Source organism: Pinus tabuliformis, chromosome 9 (genome assembly GCF_031772625.1).
Source record: "Pinus tabuliformis cultivar Carrire ecotype Pingquan chromosome 9, CPIR1, whole genome shotgun sequence".
Taxonomy (NCBI): domain Eukaryota; kingdom Viridiplantae; phylum Streptophyta; class Pinopsida; order Pinales; family Pinaceae; genus Pinus; species Pinus tabuliformis.
Window position 1 is genome coordinate 1361699263 of NC_142307.1, and position 20370 is coordinate 1361719632.

At 36.8% G+C, this 20370-nt stretch overlaps 1 protein-coding gene across 1 annotated transcript in view; it reads left to right on the plus strand.

The window, feature by feature from the left end:
- The first annotated feature begins 15055 nt into the window (after positions 1-15055).
- Positions 15056-20370, plus strand: part of LOC149153561 (putative plastid-lipid-associated protein 13, chloroplastic) — a 298602-nt gene continuing 293287 nt past the window's right edge. Inside the window, exon 1 of the mRNA XM_089439975.1 lies at positions 15056-15507. Within this exon, the coding sequence (XP_089296101.1) occupies positions 15265-15507 (243 nt within the window). The 5' untranslated portion in view covers positions 15056-15264. The remainder of the gene's footprint in view (positions 15508-20370) is intronic.

The window sequence follows — 20370 nt, forward strand, 5'->3', positions numbered from 1 at the left end:
CATGAATCATCAATCAAGCCTCCATGCAACCACATCAACACATGCATGCAGCAAAGCTTCACAGCAGCCAACTGACTTTCAGGTACGTGACAAAACCGATTCCTCTGTTTGCATGAATCTAATCTGAACATTGCATGAATGAATGAGATGGTTAGGATTAAAAAAATCGGTGGCCAGCTAACTAGCCACCCACATCTAGTTCAACAGCACTTGGCGGGTGAATGAGACACGTGCGCTCAGCCATGCACGTGAAGGAAAAAACGGACAGTGTTGGTTGTTTAAACTCCAGTGCAACGGGTGGATGAGATCACAGGCAAAGAACACACAGTCGACAACTACAGTTCATGATGGCACAACAATTGCATGGGCTAGCACACGTATGTGCCACCTCACCCCAAAAATCACGCATGTAATCTGAGCGCTCAGCTGAAATTCGAAGGCTGTTGTTCACCTGCACTTGCCACATCATCAACTGAAGTCTGCACAACCTATTAACTTGTCATCCTCCACCAAGCTTTCTCGGCCATATATTTTTTTTTAACCCACCTATGCAATCACGTTCTACAGGAAACGGGTGGGTCTTCTACAGGAAAGTGCAGCAGAGTAGAGAAGCTTGAAGAAATGAAGTCAAGGTTGTTGCAAAACAACTACAGCCCAGGAACAAATGGATTGCTTCTCCGCGGCAGAGTTTGGACAGGCTAAACAGGGATAAAGCGCGAAGTCTTGAGCACAAGAAGCACTTGAATGAAAGCGAGGAAAAGAGCTCGAGATTACGAAGTTTTTCCAAATAGAACATTATTTTCTGATTTGAAATGTTATGCTTCTTCATTGGTGAGTCTTCACCAGGGAATTGATTATGGGACAGAGCTGTATATTTTGAAGTGATTCATTTGAATCCTTCTTGGAGAAAGCCCCGGCTTCATTGAACGATATGGAAATCAAAGAGTAAGAATACCTTTGGTAGGTTCTTTCATCTCTTAGGAGTTGTATGAGATTTTCTTCAAAATAATTTGAATTTATCTTGGACCAATATGGAACATGGGGAGAATTAATTGTTGAGGAAAGATGCCATCTCTGCAATATGATCATGAATTCAAAACAGAGCAGTAGAATGTTGATAACATAAATGAATTCAGCAGTGTCTATAGTTCTTATTTTCCTTGAAACACATGCAGAGCCATAAATGAAACAATTGACTACCAATTTTATCTGAGCCTGCAAGATCTTTTCTCAGTTGAAAATGATTGCAAGGTCCTGTGCGCTGCAGTGAAAAATGAACAGATGGACTAAAACAAGGTGTAGCTGTCAGTCGAAAAGTTATGAAGATTGGCACCTGTCTTTGGTGGCAGATGACTTGGTCTATCATATGCTAAGGGGACATTATCAGAGAGCTACCTTACTGATTGAGAGTTAATAGGGCCAAGGAATTACAGTATGGGCTGATTGCAGCAAGATGAGGTTTTATCGTTCCCCACTTAACAGATTCTTGAGTAGTTTTGATTGTGGCTATGTGCTCTATCCCGAAATGGTTTGTGCTTTACCCCGGGATGGGATATTACAGGCTTGAGTCTAGGATAGCCACAACCAAGTTGAAAGGAAAATCACCCACAGCCGAGCAGGATATAATGGTGCTGTCTGTTTCTACAGGAAGACAGAGTCTGTTTCTACAGGAAGACAGAACAGTTTCTACAAGAAAGTCTGAAAAGCGGGAAGCCAAAGGAGAAATCGGCCGAAATGCTAGCCAAGGAAGTCACCAAGGCCATCAAAGACAAGGGGAGAGATTTGGTTGCTCAGAGGATGAGCAACACTTTCAGTAGGGGGGTGATGATGAGCCCCAACAATGTACAATTATTTGGGCTCATTCAACTTCCTAATTTGACTTAGTCCACCATTCTCATTTGTTTATTGCATGTTTTTGATTATTTTTATGTTAATAGAGTGAATTTGGTTAGTCATTATGCCAACAAGTCTAATGGGTGCTTTGTGTAGCCTTGTTGGTCAACTTGGAGACAAATTTGAAGGTCTTAATGAGCACTTGGCAGCCAAATTCGTGGGAGAACAAGCTAGAGGATTTGTAGGAAGGTGTCCCCCTCATTTATGGGCCCTTACCTCGAATTCTCCACCATCAGCTCGGAGTTCAAGGGCCACCGAATCAATCAGCTCAAGGGCAGCCAAGCAAGTCAAGTTGGACTGCTGTTAACTCCAAGTCTTGGGCAGCCAAGTCCCTAACTTTTAGGAGGACTGTTGGGTCCTCAAATTGTATAAATAAGAAGGCTTGGGGCCTCATTTTGGTTAGCTAGTTAGTAGTCATTTTGTAGCTAGTTGGTAGTCATTTTTGGTAGCTAGTAGTTAGTCATTTCGTAGCAGCTAGTTAGTCAATTTGGTTTTTGCTCTTTGTAAGCCAGTTTTGGCATGACATTAGACTTTTGATTATGAATAAAAGCAAGCAGTTTTGGATCAGATTTTGAGTTTTTAAAGGAGCCTAAAGCTCTCGGGGTTGGGCCCAACCTGAGAGCTCAGGCCTCCTTCCTTTGTATCAATATTGTTCCTTTCGCATTTCGTTTCCATTTTCCTTTACATGCATTTGAGTATAGCTGCTGATTTGGATTTCCTGTAGAAGTCAAACAGATTGGTTTTATCAGTTAGAATTGTTGTAGTTGTTTGGAAGTAGGCTGAGGCATTACTTAGATCCATTCATGCACTTTTATATTTAGCATTACTTCTTCATTCCACTGCCATGCATGAGTTTCCTTCACAATTTATATTGCTGTTCATTGATTTTATGTCACAGGTAGCTCAGGTTGAAGCATTCTTGTTTTGGTGACACTCATAAACAATGTGTTCCATTTACACTGCTTTCTCTCGTTCCATTACTTCGTCCTCCATCTTGATCACGCATGCAACCACATCTCTGACCTCTGCTCCGCTCTGTTATCTCCCAAAGTCTTTCACTCCTCACGTACTTCCATTCTCTAGCCCTTTCGTTGACCTAGCCCTCTATCTTCCAACCTACTCCCTACATTCACTCCCTATCCCCATTCCTCCACTTCTACAGCCATCACCAGCCTCATTCCTACCTTACACATCTCCCTCTACCATTTCATCACTCCTCCATCACGCCAAACACTCACGGTAGGTCATCCTGTAGCCATTTGTAGACATCCTGTAGAAAACAGAGTATCCTGTAGGATCCTCTGCAGGCTTCTTGTAGGAGGCCACTCACTCGGTTGCCGAGCTTCTGAATGTGAGGGACCTCTGTGGATGGATGCTAAGGATCCCTAGGAACCTCTCCTAGCCTCCCTAACCTGTCCCACGCTTTCCTTCCTTCTCCATCCCATCTGCACAACCAAACCCTAGTTAGCACAAGATCACAATCATTCCACACACTTAAAGGAAAAATACAAAAACATATCTTTCATGATGCAAGTAGTTTAGATCCATGCCTTTGCACTTATTAGAGGTAACAGCAGCATTGGTAGAAGTTTCATTCCCATTTTTTGCATTGTAGAGGTTAGACTAGTTAGATTAGGGTTTCCTAGGTTTACATGCTTTGATTTGCTTTCAGTCCATTTTGTCAAGTAGAGTAGTTTTCCTTTGAGAATAGCTTTCGTCCATCAATTAGCAAGCTTCTTCTGAGAGCCTATAGAAGTTGGCTTGAGCCCTAGCGGACTTGTGCCAGCTGACCAAGTGACAGCTGCGACAAGAGCTAGTACTTGTGCATATAGCACCGTCGCTTCCAAGTTTGTACGAACTACCGGGTTGATAAAATGAGAGACAGGAAGCCCCAGGAGTTGTAGCATTATTGCTACAATACTGGAGCTCACCAGCTATCACCCCTCTTTTATGGGCTCCAACATAGATTTCCTAAGAAAATATCAATGTTGGGATCTACGAGGATTTCCCATGATAGTTTTCCCAACAAAATTACCTTCACATTTCATCTTGCATTAAAAGCTTCATTCCATTTCCTTTTCCACTCATACCAAGATGGACCTTGAATAACATGATGGTGAGAATTATCATGATATGGAACTCAAATTTTAGATGTAAGGATTATGTATGCATGATTTTAACTTGTCACTTGGCATGCCAAGAAGTCCACCTAACTACCTTGGCATATGTCCTAAGGTTGATTGTCCCTTTATATAACCTAAGGTAAGGTTACATTGGAAAATAATAAAATATCATTGTTTTGGATTTGGGCCCTTTGAGCTCCCTTAATCCCCCTCTCACTCCTCTCTCATGGAGTCATAGCCCCCATTGTTTTAGTTTCCCTTGTCATGTAGCCAACAATGTATTTTTATTTATAACATTATGTACATCATTTATATTACTTGGCCCTTCGTCATACTGTTTCGCCCATGACCTAACTCATACATATATATATTACATCGCATTTTGGGGATCAAAACTAGGGTATTGCACCATGGGAAAATAAGGTAGCAGTATAAAGAACATAAAGTAAATATGTACAAATTGAACAATTGGAAATGACATGCTATAATGTAAATTTACATGCCAAAAAAATAGCGTTGAGATTGCTATAAAATAGAGTTAAAATCATATAATAATGAAATGGTATAAAATAACTGATCCTACTATGATGATGTGCTTGAAAATTGTTATAGGAAACTAAGAATATTTGCAGGAAATGATACGTAACAACAAGCAATGCTAATGCTAGCTAAAGACACTTGCAAAAATGAAAGTTGAAACAAAGAAAGGTCCCTTGTATGGCCTTGAGTGGGCCCTACTAAAGGTCTCTATAGGTGTCCTAAATAAAGCATTAAGAGCACAAAAACTAGAAACATAAATTTTGCTTTAGGAGATAACATAAATTTTGCTTTAGGAGATCAATTCATAATAGTGAATGGTTTTTGAAAAATTCAAAAATACAATAGTTTCAAATATAGTTCTCAATGCTAAGTATAATACAACAGGCTAAAGACTATCTTCTAGCTACCATTTATACAAAAAGGAATCATCAGTCATCCCTTTAATTAGTCCTTAATCAAAGGCCTCTTGTGTCTGGGATCCCTCAAATCAAGAATCCTTTTCTCAAGAGTAAATTCCCCTCCTACTTTGATCGATCTTAATAAAAAAATCAAGTTGAAATATTGTTGATCGAATGTTTTGAGTTGTTAAATACTTTGATGTTTCGGGGGTTGAAGAGGGGGAATAATCCTTGCTTTCTCTTAGGTATAGGTTGATGAAGGTTTCCGTTGAAATTAAACATGCTTAAGCAAATGATTAGCACAACTTTAGAAATGCATAAGATTATGAAAATCATAACTAAACCAATACATATCACACAACTCAACATTTAATCATATTAAACACATTCAAAATAGGCCTTTACTTTACAATGAAAGGGTCATCTCATCTACAAAATGGGCCTCAAAGTTCCAATATTTGGAGGCTCGTCATCACCCCATGGTTGGAAATCTTGCACACCCTTCAGCAATCCAAGAATGTTGTTTGTAGTTCTTATTATCCATCTTATCCTTTTTTTGCTTCACTCATGTTGATGTTTGGATGCTTGTCTAAAGTCACATGTTACAAATTGGGTAATGACTCCCTTACCATGATACCTTATGTCATTTTCCACTTTCATCCATTCATCCTTCTCCTTTTCTAAATCCATTTCTCATTTAGATGTAGGATGAAACAAGAGAGGAAGGATGAATCTAAGCCCAATCCACTTTAGCTTGATCTTCCTAAAGGATTCTTTGCATAGTTGAGCCTTAAATAGAGCATCGTGTAAGTTGTAAGGGGAGTGAGGATCCCACCTTTGAAGATCACGAGGAAGGCCAATACATCTATTTTGGCATGCTTGTTGTGCCATTTCCTTAGAAAGTATAATGTTTTCATCAAAGTGAGAAATTACCCCTCTTTATTTCTCTTCCATAGTGGGGATGAGCTCTAAATCATAGGTCAGGGTTACATGGCTGCTAATAATCTCCACAAGCCTAATGGCCTCAACCCTAATCCATAAATGGCTACCCTTCTCTTCTACCCATTTCATCAAATAACTAGCGTACTCTAGAATGCAATGTTTTGGTTTAAAGGAGGGTTAATGGGCCCCACAAATTGTTGGCCCCATTGTCAAAATATTTAATGAAACCCAAGGTTCTAATGGCAATTCATCCCTCTTAGTAGTTTTTCCCATCATTTGTTACTCAACAAAATAAGAGATGTGATGCTCAAAATCTTTATGAAGAGCAGGTTAATAATATATTGATTGTAAAATCTTGCAAGATATCCTCTTTGCAGCAACATAATTGCCTCCACAAGGCTCATCATGGAAAAAATGGAGGATATCATGTATTTCATCTTTCCTAACATAGTTTCATAGGATCTAGTCTTGTCCAATCTTGAATAAAAATCCCTTGATTCAAGTATAGGTGTAAATTTCCCCTAACAATATTGCAATGTTCTTTGTAAGAGAAGGGTTGAGGAAACCTCCCCATAGCTAAGTAGTTGTATATGTCAACAAACTAAGGATTTTCCATGGATGTTGCAAATAGAGTCTTGTAAGGAAAACTATCATTTGCAATATTGGTCAATCTTGATAATAAAAAAATTGCAACAACATTCTATTTTCCACACTTGTCAAGGATTGTTAGATCAAATTCTTGCAACAATAAAAGCCATTTAATTATCCCACCATTAATATCAACATTGCTCATTAAATACTTGATGACAACATGATTTGTATATACAAATATTGGGTATCTAATGATTTGGTGTATGGATTTGTTAATGGCATATATAAATACAATTTTTCTCTCAACGGGATTATAATTCAACTCTGCATGAGATCATTTTTCTCTGACAAAATAGATTGCAAAGGGGATTTTATCTTCTCGATGGCCTAAAGTTGCCTCTAATTCCTTCTCACATGCCTCCATATGTAAATTGAAGGGAATGTTCCCCTTGGTACATTGCAATATAGGGGCCAAGATGAGCTTTTTTTGGTATTTTCAAAGGATGTTTGACATTTCGCTATAAGACAGAAGTCAATGTACTTGGATAGCAATATGAACAAGGGTGGGGGGGGGGGGGGGGGTGGCTTGCTAACTATTGATAAACCTCCAACAATACCTCCACATGACTAAGAAAACTCTTTACATCATTTTGTTGTTGGGGTCTAGGCAAGGACTTGATTACCTTCACTCGAACTTGGTCAACTTCAATACCTCTAAAAAAACATGTTGATCTAGGAAAATCCTTACACTCTTGAGCATGTTTCATTTTTCATGACTTAGTAATACATTCATTAAAAAATTTCAAGGCTTCTTAGAATGAATTAACATAAGGTGTCAAATCATCCATGTAAATCTCTATAGTGTCATGGATAATATTTGAGAACATGCTTAATACAACTCTTTGGAAAGTTGCAGGAGCATTGCAAAGGCCAAAGGGAAGGATCTTGTAGGGAAATGTCCTCCATGAACAAGTACATATAATTTTTTCTTGATCCCCAAGGCTAATATATATTTTGTTTGATCCACTAAACACATCCAAAAAAGGAATGTACTTTTTTCTTTCTAGGACATTAAATACTTGACTAATTAAAGGTAATCGAAAGTGGCCTTTTCTTGTGTCTTTGTTGATCTCTCTGTAATCTACACACATCCTCCATTTCTAATTCATCTTTGGAATTATAATTTTAGGTGAAACCCATTCACTATAAGATATTGGATAATGAATCTTGCATCTAATTTTTTTTGTAATTCTCCTTTAACTATGTTTTTTAAGCTAGGGTTCATTCTTCTTGGAGGTTGCCTAATGGGTACAAATCATTCTTTACATAAATGCGGTGTGTATAGATGTCTGGATGAATTCATTTCATATCCATGTAATCCAAGGCAAATGTTTTTATATGATTCTTAAGGACAACAAGCAATTGATATTCTTGGACAACTATGAAATTAACATTGATTTTTAGAGTTTTAGAGCAACATATTTCCACTGTTTCAACTGTTATATGACCAATCTTAGCATTGAGTAAATATTTCCAAGAAACCTCTTTCAAATCAATAGCGATTTTAGATTGTTCTTGTTGTCCTTGGTCATTAAGCCTTCAATTTTAACAAAACTAGGACACAAGTTTTTCATGAAGATAATACTCTCTTGGGATTTATAGTTTATTTATTTGCTAGCTAGAGTATAGTGGGTGTGTCTCTTAGTAGTTCCTAAAGGTATAGTTTAAGCATAATGTATTTTTCATGATGTTAATGGCTAACCTTAGGTCTATTAAGGTACTCCATATGAGGTGCGTGTTGACATAGACATTCACTGTAGGGTTCCCTAGATCAAAGAACTTAGAGGCAAATGCTCTCCCTTGCACGAGTTATGCTACTTGGTCTATAACAATCATTGTAAGAGAATCTTTCTTCCTTCTTCCATGCTTCTCAATGCATTCCTATTTGATGAATTTGTTGTAAATAGAGACATTCTTAATAGCTTGAAGGATAAGGATTTTGGCACATAAGAAAAGTCATTTTATTAGGAAGTGCAAGCCTTCTTGGTGTTTAGCCTTTCAAGATAAAGTGGGATTGGTTCAAGGATACGTTGTTCACAAGGAGGAGATTCCTCTTTCTCATGATTTATATTTTCTATAGGTTGTGTAATGATTAGAGGGGTGTTTAGTACCTCCTTGACCCTTGATTGATCTCTTGAATATATATAGGGTAGGTTTTGCAATTCATCTTGTTATTATGCACTTCTTGGACTAACTTATTGTTTGGATTGAGAGTTGTTTGAGCATGCAACATGGGTTGTTTTGGAACTTCTCGACTATTTATTATCGAAGAATTCTACTGTGGTGGAGGTGGACGCAATGCTTGTTACTACTAGTTTAGAGGTCTCCATCATTGTGGGGATTAGTTTGTTGGTGGTTTTGCATTGGAGGTTCAGGTGGAAATAGTTGAATTGTTGAGGTTGGCTTTGATATTTCCATTGACTTTGCATTGGATAGTTAGGTTAATTAGGAGGATACCAAGGTTGAGTATGCATTAGTGTGTTATACCTAATGAAGTATTGAGAATGGGGACTAAGGAATTTATTTTTAGAATGGGCAAGTTAAATCTTGTGTTCTTTGGTTGATGAAGCATAGTGGTTGCACAGTCTCCTCAAATCAATGATAAGAAGCCTTGGCACATGACGATGAAGAGATTTTTTAGTTGTATGTTGTTCTTTACAAATTACACAAAATTTCTACATTGTTAGGTGGACATATATTTCTAGTATGTTATTTTGTGCATTTAGGACATAAAATATCCATAGCTCTTTTTTCTCCTTCTTGCTTCCTTTTTATCCACAATTCCTCCATACACATGACCAATGAGTGTAAAATAATAGTTTTCTTATCCTCTAACAAGCCTCCTAATTCATTTTTAGTAAGAATTTCATAGTTAAATAATTGTAGTACCTTAATTTTTCCATTCTTACTTTTCTTCCTTGTAGAGCTAGAGTAGATTTTAAATACATATATGGCACCTTCATACTCCAAATTGAAGATGTCTTTGTTTGCAAGGAGATTCAAGGTCTCCATGGGTTCCATTCTTACTCCTATAAGAAAGACAAGTTTGAGAGAGTTATCATCCAATGTGCAACTATGAACTATTTTCTAGTTGAGATGGAATCTTTCATCATATTCTTCCTGGGATCCATTCTCTCATTAGATCATTTTGAAGATTTCATCTATGGTATCCCTGGCCTTGTAGTAGTCTTTATACTTTTCAAGGAATGTTTCTTTCGTTTTATCCCAACTGTGAATTCTATTTCAAGTCACACAAACAACTTCAACCCAAAGGGGAAGTGTTAAGATCTTCTTGCGTGAGCCATGAAAGTGAGGAACAATAGAATGATTAATATTCTTCATTTTGGTTTCCACAAACTTAAAGATTGCAAATTCATGATCTCCATTTTTAGCCAAGTTATGGTGAGATAGGGATCCTTTTCCTAATTCAAAGAAATTTGCAAGAGTTTTATTTCCTCCTCAAAGTAACACTCTAAATTCTTTAATGATTTATTGGATGTAAGTCTCTCAAATTTCTTGTTCTTGTTAAGTTGTACCTATTTCAATAATGTGAGTTCTTGATAAGAATCTACCAAGCCTATCTCTAGGTTGATACATGCAATTTAATAAGATTTGTTTTTTCTTGATAAAAATGACGTGATGTAATTCTTAACACCTCCTCAGTGACGATGCCAAAAAGTGATAGGACAAAGAATTGCAACAAGATTGTTGAATTGATCCACTTAATTTTAAATCATTAACCCAATAACATGCTACTTTGATGAGGTGTTGTGAATAGTATGTGCAAAATACACTTGTACAAGCTAAGGTAAAAGGGTTGGTTTAACAAAGATCCTTGTAACTTAGTAAGTGTATGTGTCATAGATGGAAAGACTTCTTCATTGTGTTACTGATGTGGTCTACAAATATAGAGTTATTAGTGCACTAGAAGTAAACCATGCTAATCCTAGCAATGAAAGAACTATTTTAATGACAAGAAGGGTGTCCAATCTCAACCTCTTTACCATTGTTTCCTTACTTTTCACTACTAGTGGCTCTGCACTTTGTTTACCCCAAGTCAAATGCACCAAGAGAAAGGGATGATGAGAGTGCTTGACTATTTGCTAGAGGGGAATTAAACAATAGTTATAAAGGGTAACCAATCAATGAATGATGTAAAGGAATGATAACTTTAGTGTCATAGGATACGCTGAAATACTTCATGTGCGAGAAAAAATGCTACAATATAAATAACACAAAATGAATATGCAGAAATTAAATAGTTGGAAATGATATGTTATAAAGTAAATGTACTTGCTGGAAAAACATAATTGAGATTGCTATAAAATATACTCTTAATGCTATCTAATAATGAAATGACTAAAGCAACTAATTTGACTGTAATGACATGCTTGAAATTTGTTATAAGACACTAAGAATACTTGCATGGAATAGTACATAACAACAAATAATGATGAAGCTAAGTAAAGACAACTACATAAATGAAAGATAACAAAAAAAAGGTCCCTTGTACGACCTTGAGTGGGCCCTACTTAAGTTCTCTATAGGAATACCGAAGAAAGAAGTAAGAGCTTAAATTTTGGAAACAAATATTTTGCATTAGAAAACTTGATGTTGTGTTACATGGGTAGTCCAACTATTCCTTTCCGTTGCGTTGGTTATTCCTTCTCAGCAGAGGATATATGAATAAGACAAATTGATTGCACAAGGCTATAAAATGGAGTGACAAATGGAGGGAGAATAATTGATCTGTCTTCTCGATACTATAGTTGGAGAAAAAGGGGATACTCTATCCTTCTAAGCTTTTGAAGTCATACCTCTATTAATGGTACTTGACAAATTCAAATATATTGGCTCTAAAAGACAATTCTCAATGCTAAGAATAATAAGATTGGCTAAATATTAACTCCCAACAACTATTTATACTACTTGTCAATTAGCCCTTCAATTAGTTATTGATCAAAGGTACTTTTCTTTAGCATCCCTAGCTCAAGGAATCCTTGTTTCAAGGTTAAAATTCCTTGTTAATTGGATCTTCCTCAATTAGAAAATCAAGTTGAGATACCGCTAATTCGCTTTATTAAGATATTAAAAACTTGACATGCTTTGGAGGTTGAAGAGGGGACATAATCCCCCCTTTGTCTCAGGTGTAGGTTTTTGAAGGCTCTCATTAGAATTTTCCTAGCTTGAGCAAATGATCAATACATATTTAGAAATGAATACATTCATCAAAATCATAACTAGATCAAGGCATATCATACAACTCATCATTCCCCCCCTCACAATATTTAATACACAAATCCCAAGATGTTTATAGTAATCAAATTTGAAATAGGTTTGTAGTTTGCAAAGAAGGAGTCATATCATTTACAGAACGAGCCTCAAAATTCCAAGGCCCCTCTCTTTGTTTGATGTATCTTTAGCTAAAGTGTGTTTCTTTAGCATACATTGTACTTATCTAATTTGATGGTGAGAGTTATATTATAAAAAAAAATGATCCAACAATTTAGTTTCTCCTCAATACTAATGCCTATATTCATTCATGTCTTAACCTCGATTGATTTATGATTTCTTTTAAAAAGATGGAAGATTAATGAAAATGTCATATGTAAATTATTTTATTTTTGCATAAATATATTTTCTTAGATGATCATATTAATTAAGATCATATACTATTTACATTAATGTACTAATTTTACATTTATTTATGCAAACAATTACTTTAAAAATTTCACCTATACAAGAATACATGAAACAAAATCACCGCACTATTGAACTGTGTTTCACTTAAATACATTGCCCATGAAAGTATTGGAAACAACGAATAAGATAGATGTAAGAAAGCCTAAGAGAAATGTACAAAGATTTTAAAATTGACATGAAATTGTAAACTCTTTTGATATAAATGTAATAAACTTTCCCATCCAATAGATGGTGGCCTTGGCCTAGACTTAATACACAATCTAGCTAAAAAGGCCTTGTCTAACTATTAGATTTTTTGGAGTTTTTGGCTAGAATCCGACCAATTTTTTTGTTGCCAAATCTTCATCTTTGTTTTTTAAACTGGATTTTTCACTTTATATATGAATTTAGCATGATGAAAAACCTTTCAGACATTGGAATTGTGGAGAGCTAACAAGTCAAGTGATGTTAGATCTGAGACTTTTGTGATCCATATTGCAGATAAATGTCTTTCGGATAAATCACATCATTAGGATTTGGTTGACGTTTTCGAACCAACTAATGTGGTTCATCCTCAGGACAAGGTGAGAAAATCATACAATCTTCATGTATAAATAGCAAGGATGCATCATGATCCAAGGTCAGCCAATGAAAACTAGTCGTTGGAAATTAGTTAGACAAATAGATAATTTATTTATTTATTAAATTTGATTTCGTTAAAAATTATTAAATAATCTAAATGATTGAAAAATATATGTTATGAATAATAAAGCTATAAGATGAAACTAGTCGTTGAAAATTAGTTGGATAAGTAAATAATTTATTTATTTATATTTTTAATAGATTTAATTTAGTTAAAAATTATTAAATAATCTAAATGTTGAAAAATAGATGTTCTGAGTGCTCAAAATAGTAGTAAATATATTGATAAGAAAACTAATTAATGGGGTTAAGCATAATTCTTAATAAAATAATGTTTATTAAATACTAATAAAGCTTTAAGTAAAGGATCCCAAAGAAAGTTGTTGGGTAATATTAATCCGTTAATAGAATTAGGGATTGTTAAAAATAATAAAGTTATAGATACTAATTTTTTTGTTATGCAATATTAAATAATAACCAAGATTAGTTTTAACATAATCCCTAAAATAACGAATAAGGAGAAAAGAGATTAAGAGCAGGGGTCAAATTAATCTCAAAGGGATAGGAATTAATAAGTATTATAGATTTAGTGTCATAAAATCATAAGGGGGTTAAAAATAATAAGGAAACCTAATAAGGTTTAGAATTAAAATATTATATTATATATATTAATGAAGAAAATTTGATGTTAATTAAAAAGAATTAGAAAAGAGGATATAAATAAATAGAGAGGAGGGAAGAATAAAGGAGAAAGAGAAAGAATTAAAATATGTTAAAAATAATATAAATATATAAAAGGGGGGAAAAGGAAAAATGAAAAAGGGGGGAAGAAAGACAAGAGGATCATAAGGAGAGGGCTGGAATCCAACTTTTACTTAGTTTCCAACCATCATCTCTGTTGAGATTGCTAGCATGCCTCTCAATCTCAATAGCCTCCCTAAGCTTCCTATGGTGGAAATGATCCACCCTGGCAATGACTCTGGATTCCTCGATACAGACATGGTGTTTGGATTTCTCCGCATGTTCAGCTAGAGCTGATGAGTGGGAACGATTGTGTCTTATGTCTGCAGCGTGTTCACGGATCCTCTGGTTTATAGATCGACCTGTTTCCCCAATATACGGAATACCACAGGAACATGGAATCAGGTAAACACCTTTCATGTCCTTTGGGTTGATGGGGTCTTTAACCGAACCAAGAGCATTTCTAATGGTCCTCAGAGGTTTGAACAAAGAGGAAACATTATTTCGCCTAAGGATATGGGCAATCCTACGAGTGGTCCCTTGGAATGAACCTTGGAGATAGGATCCATACGAGCAGTTTTAACTCTAGATTCTTTACGGGCCCTTTGAAAGGCCTTGAGGCTCTGAGTTCTACTATACCCATTATTTATAAAAACCTCAAGGAGATGAGATTTCTCCTGCTCTAGGTGGTTTTCATTAGAGATTCTCAAAGCGCGGGTAGCTAGGGTGCTGAGAATGCCAAAATTTTGAGCAGGAAAATGATGAGAACTAGCATGAAAATATTGCCCCGTATGAGTTTTTTTACGAAAGACTTGGTGAGAAACGAAACCATCATCCATTCTAGCGAGGAGAATGTCCAGGAAAGGAAGACAACCGTCAACCTCAACTTCCATCGTGAACTTAATGGACTCAGATTAAAAATTAAAGTGGTCTAAAAACATATCCAATTTTTCAACGATTTTTTGCTAGATTCTAAACAATTTTATAATCAGAAAAACCGTCCAAAAAAAGCTTAAAAAATATCTAATAAAAATAACATAAAATAAAAACAAACTTTTTACACAAAGATCGAGTGAACCTATTCCTACCTATTCCTATTGTACTTACTTTTACTTGGACAACTAGTGAACTTATTCCAATTGATAAGAGCGAATGCCTCGGGCTAAGAAATAAGATCAATGAATCAGATTCATTACTAACTTTCTAGTCCAGATTCATAGCAAAAGATTCAACATTCAAAAAAATATGAAAATGAGTTAAAATTGTTATCCTGTGGGTCCCTTAGGCGGCTCAACCTAGTGTACTTCATTAAAATCAATCATTCGTTCAATCCTACGTGTTCAACGCATGTAAGATTAAGAATGGTTGACGCTTACTATAACATACGTGGCAGTTCAGAGGAGGGGTGACTAGTTATCTTCACATCGACAATGCAGAGTAAAAACTGTAGGAAGAGTGCAGGGTGTTATATGGCCAGAATCGTTATTTTTAGTTGGAAATATGGAATAGAGTGAAAGGTTGACCTTACCCTTGATGATGTGTATATATAACGTGAGGAAGAGGGACGAGGATTGGTTTCTAAAGTTGCAACAGTTGGCCGGGAGGGACTAAATTCGAAGGAACTCGTTTTTATTATCCAGTTAAATTTGGCTATGGGGAGTATTGCATTTGAACATCTATCCCGATCAGTTTGCAGGGCCCTGTCTTCCTCTGAATCCTCTTTCACTGGACCGCCAAAGTCAATTTTCGTGCATTTTCCCCCACTGTCAGTAAGTAAATGGAATATCAGGAGAAGGAAGGGGGTCCATTGCAGAATGGGAATGGAAGGCCCTGCTGCTTCGCTATATGCTAAACAAATGGAACGCCGTGCTGCTAAAGAATCTCTGTTTCTCGCAGTGAGTGCTTCATTTCATTCTCTCAATACGTTTTGCTTCTTCTGCTGCTGCGCATTTCATTGCAATTCAACAACTGCGAGTGCTCCTTTGGGAATGCTACATTCGACATTCTTTTTTTTAAATGTTGAAAGTCTAAAGGAAGTAGCCAATGACATCGTTTTCCTTCTACCGTGCTTACATTTTCCTCTCCCTCTTTAAACTGGTGGTCGTGGTACTGGTGCTAACCCCTTGTGTTTGGTATGCTCCTTTATCTATCTGGACCTTGTTGTTTTATAAGAAGCGTATTGAAAAAAGGTAGCATTCTTATGAGATTTCAACCTTTGCAATCTTGGCTAAGAAGAATTGGGTAAGGTACTCTTCTTTGCTTAGATTACAATCAGGGCTCACTGAATATTGGTTTACATCCACAGAAATAATTTTCAGGTTCATAAAGGGATTGATGAGAACCATAGTTTTGTTAGATAGAATAGAATACTGAATGTGAAAGGAGAACTATGGTTACCTCGGTAGTGAAGAAAATAGAATCATGCTGTTAGATAGAATAGAATACTGAATGTGAAAGGAGAACTATGGTTACCTCGGTAGTGAAGAAAATAGAATCATGTTGCGTTGAATTTATGCTTCTACTTAAGTGATTGATGCTGGAAGTAGCAATCCGCACCTTTACATTGAATTTGTAAGGATGCTCATCATGAAAGGGCACAGAGCTCAGTGGCCAGTGGCAGGTCATGTGTTCAATTCTTAGCCTGTCCAAGTTTTAAAGATTAGGCTTTGCCCTGGGTTTGGTCTGCTCTTGGCATTGGCGGCATAAATTGTGTTTGCACATGATGATTTTATGAAGATTGTTCTTCTGGCCATGGTGCTGAATGCTGCCTACCAACCATAAGGCCAAATGTTCATCGATAGTCATCAATGAGACATTAGGGTTGCAAACTCTGGAATTTAACCTTTTTGTTTTGCAGAGGCGGACCTTACCTTTGGTTATGGGAATCGGCACTATGGAAAGATTGATTGGCCTCAAATAACGCATGCAATTAACTACGACCTATAGGAAGTCGACGAGATTGTAATAGTCAGAAGCTAGAAAGATCTATGGTATTGTCAATGTTGGTGGACACCACAGTTGCAAGACAATTTGGAAGTACATAATAATGGTTTCGACATCTCTATTTTCATTATTGGTAAAAAGTGAAAATACGTTAAATCGTAACCATGAGATTGATTATTTGAATTTTAATGAACAAAATCAACTAATTACTGGTGGTTTATAACAACTAATAAATCCTTGCAAATGTGCAGGTTCAGTTGACTAAAAAATCAATTTATTATTTTTCTTTTCAAATTCTCTAGAGGTACGAACATTCAAGACACAGTTATCCACATGGCCTCCTTTTTGGAAAATCAATCACATATACCTTTAAGACACAGGCATGCACATGCCGTTTTTTTGGAAAATGCATCTTGTAATTACTTAATTTTTCATAAAGATTTTGTCAAGTGTTCATAGGCAAGAAAACCCGTCATATCAGCCCTAGCTTCAAGCCCTAAGGAATCCACATCTTTCTTAATGACATTCAATCTTGCAATGCTTGGGCGGCCAATGCAACACTGGAAGCTGTAAGTTCCAGCTAAAGCCCTACCTAGGAAAATTGCTTGAAAATAAAAGCAGCAATATGCATTTTAAATACATTGAAGAAGCTTATTTGGAGAAAAGAGGGAGAATTTTTGTAAGGGAAAGGATTCAAGTTAAACATTAAGTGTGGATGCTGACCCATGTCAACGTGTGCTTGTTACAGCAAAATATAGCACCTAACTGTAAATCCTCACTAGGTGATTTAGACAACATGCAACAATGTGTGTGTTAAAATTGGCAACTAGGGTTAAACTCCACATGGGTCATCTTATTTATGACAACTAATATTTTTATGGGATTCCTCTCTCCGAGAGGTGTAGGATTGATCTAAAGATCATCTGATTCTGACATGTACAAATGAAGTTATGAATTTATTTTGATTATGGTCAAATTGTCAAGGTCGGCCAACAAACTTATGTAGGCTCAGAAGCCCAACAGTTGCGTCTATTCATCCTCAACGTTGGATATAAATAGAAGGTGACTTAGCCTCATTTGGACACACTCATCTTCACACTTCTGTCTCTCTCTCTCTCCTCATTGATTGGGTACAGATTTCTGGGCCTTTCTCTCTACACACGTCTGAAATTTCAGGGGGCCAAAATTTTCAGGAGAGCGAAATTTCAAGAGGCCGAAATTTCAGGAGATCGAATTTCTGGACCGTTTGACAAAGTGTCGACCAGCATGCATTGACCTCCTTTGATTGCATTTTTGTGAGGGTTATCTCTGTTTGGGCAGGCTGCATTTCTGAGCACAGAAATTGAAGCTAAACATTGACAGTTGACCAGCGTTGACTGTAGCTAGGGTTGACTGCAGGTGGCTTGTTTGACCAGACTTTGACTGGGCTGAATTTGACTGTTTTGAGGGCTGTTTTATCTTGTTGTTTGGAGGCTGAAGTTGACCGATTTGTTGAGGGTCAAATCTGCCCTGTTGACCAACGTTGACTTTTATGGTTAGGGCTCTTTTGCTGCTGTTATAAATTATCAAATTTGTAAATTGTAGTACCTTTTTTTGCTGAACTATTGAAGACTAAAAGAAGATTTGATCAAGGGTTTCCCCACATTAGGGTTTGTCCCTGGTTGGTGCCACATCTTGTGTCCTCTTGTCTTGGCTTGTCTTCTACTGTTTATGTCTATGTTCTATCTGCGTTTTACTATCATGTTGATGTGATTGCTAATCTGGATATTGATACTGGGCTAATAAAGAAATTGAAGTAAAATTGCTCTAAAGCATAGAACATACCATTGTTGCCTAAAATTAACATGGTATCAGAGCTGAGGTGAAGACAAAGCTCAAGTGAGAGTGAAAGAGCAATCACCAAAGACAGTTGGACAAGGACAAAAGGTTCAATGGGTTCCTCATCCTACTTCCTGGCTGAAGACAAGCTCCATGATAAATTTAACTATGATGGATGGAAGATGTCTCTTGATTTGACCTTGGAAGAAAAAAAAGTGATGGACTATGTGCAAGGTAAAATGCCTGAACCTCCTTCAAATGCACCAGCTTCTACGAAGACCAAGTACAATAGGCTAAAGTCAAATTAAAGAAGATTATCAGGGATTCCATTGACAAGCATTTGGTGGCCTACATCTTTGAATTGAAGACTTCCAAGGAGATCTATGACAGGTTGGTCGGCTTGTTCAAGGTTAGTAATGTTAATCAAATTCTATTTCTCAAGAATAAGTTGAAGGGTATTAAGAAGGGCAAGGACGAGGATATTCAATCCTATTTCTTGAGGATTACTGAGATCAAGAATGATCTACTCTCGATTGGAGAAGTTATTCCTGACAGGGAACTTACTCTCACCACCCTTGGAGGACTCCCACCTGAGTGGTATGTATTTAGAACCACTGTCCTCAGCGATGATTGAATTCCAGGGTTTGAAGAATTGATGTCGAGATGCATTCAAGAAGAAACAAGAATTGTGGAGCAAGAAATGCCTTCTTATAGAATCAACCCCACTGCATTTTCCGCTCATGCCAAAAGGAGAATAATGCAGGGTTTAAAGGTCATTTCCATGGAAAGCCTGGATCTAAGGGAGGAAGGAAGGGTAGGTGCTTTGTTTGCAATAAGTTTGGCCACTATGCAAGGGAGTGTCCAAATGGAAGGGAGACATCGCATGATGATGATCACAATCATTCCAGGGGCAACTTCAATAACAACAATCAAAGGAATGGCAGGTCCAATGGCAAAGGAAAAAGGAATGTGGGACATCAAGGAAATGGTCGAACCTCCAAGAAATCAAGGAACTCCAGGTATGAAGAATCAAATGTTGTTAACAATAAGCAAAAAGAGTAGAATCTTATATCGGCCCTCTTCATTGCCTCTCCTCCGGGCACTTTGGGAAATTGGCTGATTGATAGTGGTGCCTCAAGGCACTTCACCTGATACAAGGAAGCCCTCTCTAATTTGATAGAAAAGGAGACAAACTTGGAGATCATCCTTGGAGACGATGCCACCTATCTCGTGAAGGGAGTAGGGAATGTTATCCTTCAATTGAATCAAGGTAACACTATTCATTTGCAAGAAGTACTATATGTACTTGATCTCAAGAAGAACCTGGTGTCCATTTCAGCCATGGAAGACAAAGGATTCAAGGTGGCATTCATCGATGGAAAGGTACGTGTTTGGAAATAAATTTTAAAGATGCTTTTACTCTTGGGTTAAGGGTTGACACTTTGTATCAAGTTGAAGGAAGTCCATTGAGATCCATGCATAGTTTTAAAACTCCGACTCCGACTCCGACTCGACCGAGGATCGACTCCGACTCCGACTTCGAAACGGTAATGACTCGGCCGACTCGATTTCAATGATTCGGTCGTTGTAAAAAATACATTAAATATTTATTTTTTTTATTAAAAAACATAATTTTAAAGATTTTCATTCATGTTTCCAAACACACAGCATTATAATATAGATGGAAGACAACATATGATCAATATGATCAAAGTAGGCTCATGAGCCAATCCATTATATCAAAATGGTACCCAATGGCAATACATAGTCAACTGTCATACATGATCAAAGACTCAAAACAAAAAACACATAACCAAGGAGGCTAGAAATGGCCTCTACAACAAAAGTAAACAGTGACCAGACTCCAGTACTAGTACTACAGCTACTGGCTAGTAGCTACTGCCAGAGGAGCCAAGATCATGTCGATCAATCTCTGGATCATCATCAGAGTCAGACAGGGGGCCCCATGGCTCCTCATCATCATCATCTTCTCCAAC